Source organism: Lathyrus oleraceus, chromosome 5, assembly GCF_024323335.1.
Source record: "Lathyrus oleraceus cultivar Zhongwan6 chromosome 5, CAAS_Psat_ZW6_1.0, whole genome shotgun sequence".
In the NCBI taxonomy this organism is placed as follows: domain Eukaryota; kingdom Viridiplantae; phylum Streptophyta; class Magnoliopsida; order Fabales; family Fabaceae; genus Lathyrus; species Lathyrus oleraceus.
Window position 1 is genome coordinate 140590114 of NC_066583.1, and position 3480 is coordinate 140593593.

Consider the following 3480-nt stretch of genomic DNA (forward strand, 5'->3'; position numbering starts at 1 on the left):
AATATACCGCCACTTTAATCCATGTAATGGACTTGGCGCCCCTCCTTGAGGTTTGGATATCTCGTTGGGCCCGAAAAGCTTGTAGGACGCTAATAAAATAAAAATGAAGCAATTAGAACAATTCACATAAACTAAGAAAAATTTTGAACATTCTCACTTACGTGTCAATTAGGACCTTCATATCCGGGTATGTTGTCCAATCATTTCCTAGCGAGTCAAGATAATACACAATTTCTCGGATAGGATTGATTGCGAGCAACAACCAATGTCCACTGTAATGATTAGTCAAATGTTAGATGGTAACTTGGAAAATAATTATAATAGATGAATTTAGAATGAAATGCTAACCCGGTATTAAACGGTATAAAAAACAACTTCTCCGCATCTTTATTGTCCATGAGGATCCGAAGAACGTACTCCGTCACGGTATTCGGTCTACTTAAGATTAAACCTAAGTTGACGGTCGCGGGTGCTAAGAATCCGAATGACACGTCCAAACCATTGGGGCGCATCAATTTGTCATACAAAAACCTAATATAAAAACATCATTAACACCTCTTTTGAAACATAAAGTAAACCAGATTAACATAAAGTAAACATCATTAACATAAGTTGTTTAATTAATAAAACAAAGTAGACCGGATTTACCTAATATATGTATTGACAACGGTGACGCCGATTTCTTCATGACTAAAAACTTGCATGAAGTCTTCATTACCAATCATTTGGTCGTGATCAAAGCCGAAAATCCCTACCTCCATATGTACAGTCCGAACACCTCCGGTCGGTATATCGGTCATCTCTAGAAATGTCCTGAGGCACGACCTATACTTGGTGGTAGGTTTTTTCCTAGCTACGGTCTTCTTAGCACCAGAACTTTTTACCCGTGCGGAGGCGTTGCTAACCTCCTTTTTTTGTTGTGCGGAGGCATTGCTAACCTCATTTTCTTTTGATTTGGATTTTGTGGGAGTCTATTTAACATAACCAAGGAAAATATGTAAGTAAAATTTTAAGCATAAATTTTAAACTTTGAATATACACATTAAAGTTAACATAAGTTTTAAGCATACCTCATATCCTACGCATATGAGGTTTGTCGGCCATGCAACAAACGAACCTACTGCTTCGTGCACCGTTGTTGCATCCGAATCATCGCTAGGATATGGTAATGCTGCATTCGGCTCAACTGCAATATCAACTGATACCTTCAAACATCCAGCAGGGAGCTCTCTAGTGTGGAGTAATACTCCGCTAACGTTATGCACTTTTCCCTTGCCAACCATCCGATAGTATGGTGACGACAAATACAGCTGACAATGGGAAATGCCCTAAAACCAATAATAACAAGAAATCGTTAATGTGTATATATGTCAAATACATAATTTAAGCAAATAGTTCAATTTAAGACAATTATATGTAATTACCTCTGGAATGTTCGGCTGAAAGGTACAGTTGATACTGTTTTTGTCCGAAGCATCTCTGTATACTGTTGAGGTGCTAGCCTCTCTTTCTCTCCTCAATGCATCAAGCTCAGCTTGCATGGCTTCCAGTCTTGCATGAAGCTCCCGATTACTAGGAGCCTTTCCTTTTTTAACACTCAGGGAGGTCGGAGTGACTCCAAATCCCTTACCCCTCACCCGACCAGAATACTCAGGGACATCTAATGCCCGACTAAGTATGCCCTTAGTATCATCGGGAGATAAAGACTGAGATAGCTCCTCCTGAAAAATCAGATGAATACCGTATACTTGTCAATTATTTGTGTATAAAAATGTCATTCAATTAATGAAAAAATGTTATACTTACACATTTCTGGTATACGTGTAAAACTTCTTCTTGAGGAACTCCAGATTTGCCCACACGGGCTTCCTTCCACAAAACATGTGCAGGAAGAGATGTTTCTGAACTTTCCTCCTTCTGCAGCTACACATTAAGTCATACAATTTGATCAGATAAAACTAATATATGATGAACAAATTTGTTATCGCAATTTATAAATACTTACCATGGATTGTTCTAAGCGTCCATATCCGACCCGTCCTTTTCGGTACGGATATGCGGGACTTGATGCTCTTTCCCGATTTGTAGCACTTATTCTTTGAAAAACCGGGTCTTGTCTTTTGGATTTGAAAGCTTCCCATTCTTCAGCCGATATCAAACTTTCATATTTTTTAGGAAGCTCCGCATCCACAAAATTACCATCCGCATCCTTAAGGAACTTGGATGATAAAAATGTCCGAAACCCTCTTAGAAGCTTTCCGGCCAATTTCATACAATAACCTCTTCTTTCTTCTTCGATGTTAAAACATCGCTAAGAAAAACATACAGATTGATAGTTAGTATCGGTAATTGAAAAAACATAATTGATACCGTATAATTAAGGGCCAAATGATTGTACCTTTATCTCACTCCAAATTTTTCCTTTGGACTCATTCAGCTCTTTGTTTCTCCAATCATCACATGTAATGGGAATTTCATTCCTTACTAGTGCACCGATGAAACTAGTTAAGGTATGCCCATTAGGTTCTATAAGTTGTCCCTGGTTGTTCCAATAGACATCTAGTATGATGCCTCGAGATCTTCCTTGGACCACCCTTCTCATTACTGTGATGCCTCTTCGAATTTCTTCTTCCGCGGATACTTTTTTACTAACTTCCTCATGTTGGTCATCAGCCATGTCTAACCTGTAATAAACCAAGGAAACCATCAAATATCAAATATAACTTATAATCAAAGCAATTGAAAACAAAAATATAATGAAATCATGCATTATCACATATAACTTATAATCAAAACAATTGAAAAAAAAAATATGACCCAAATCACTAACATCTCTTTCTTTTCTTTGTTGGAATATTAATCACTTGTTTCTTAGCAATGCGTACGGATGAATTGATCCAAATTCCCTCATTATGATCGTTTCTTATATATGACTCATCCGGTATAAGATCCTCAACTTCATCATTTCTATTCAACTCATTCCGTCTAATGCATGACTCATTCTCAACATCAATATCACATTGATCGACACCGCTATCATCAGTCACTTTGTTAGAGAAAAGCACTATAGACCATTTTGTACTCTTCGGGTCATGCACATAGAACACTTGTTTAGCTTGAGATGCTAGAATAAAAGGTTCATCTTTGTACCCCACCCTAGTAAGATCAACTTGCAAAAATCCAGACTTATCCATTCGTATGCCACTACTATTCACCCACTTGCAACCAAAGATGGGAATCTGAAACTTCTCGTAATCAAACACCCAAATGTGCTCAATAACTCCAAAATATGACAAATTTGCATATTTGGGGTTTAAGTCCTTCATACTTGATATATGCATTGCTTCAGCTAGCACGATGACACCACTATTTTGCATAGTACTCTTATCATCTTGTTCTTTGGTATAAAATGTGTATCCATTAATTGAATATGCGCTATGAGAAAACACATGCAAACTTGGACCATATGCCAAACATCTC

General features: G+C 37.5%; 1 protein-coding gene across 1 annotated transcript; it reads right to left on the bottom strand.

Annotated features, from left to right (window-relative positions):
- Positions 1–220: 220 nt before the first annotated feature.
- LOC127082866 (uncharacterized) lies at positions 221–782 on the bottom strand. Its single transcript, XM_051023098.1, has 2 exons — positions 649–782; positions 221–531 (listed from the first exon to the last, which is right to left on the bottom strand). The coding sequence occupies exons 1-2, from the start codon at positions 759–761 to the stop codon at positions 282–284; spliced, it is 363 nt and encodes a 120-aa protein (XP_050879055.1). The 5' UTR covers positions 762–782; the 3' UTR covers positions 221–281.
- Between the last annotated feature and the right edge of the window lie 2698 nt (positions 783–3480).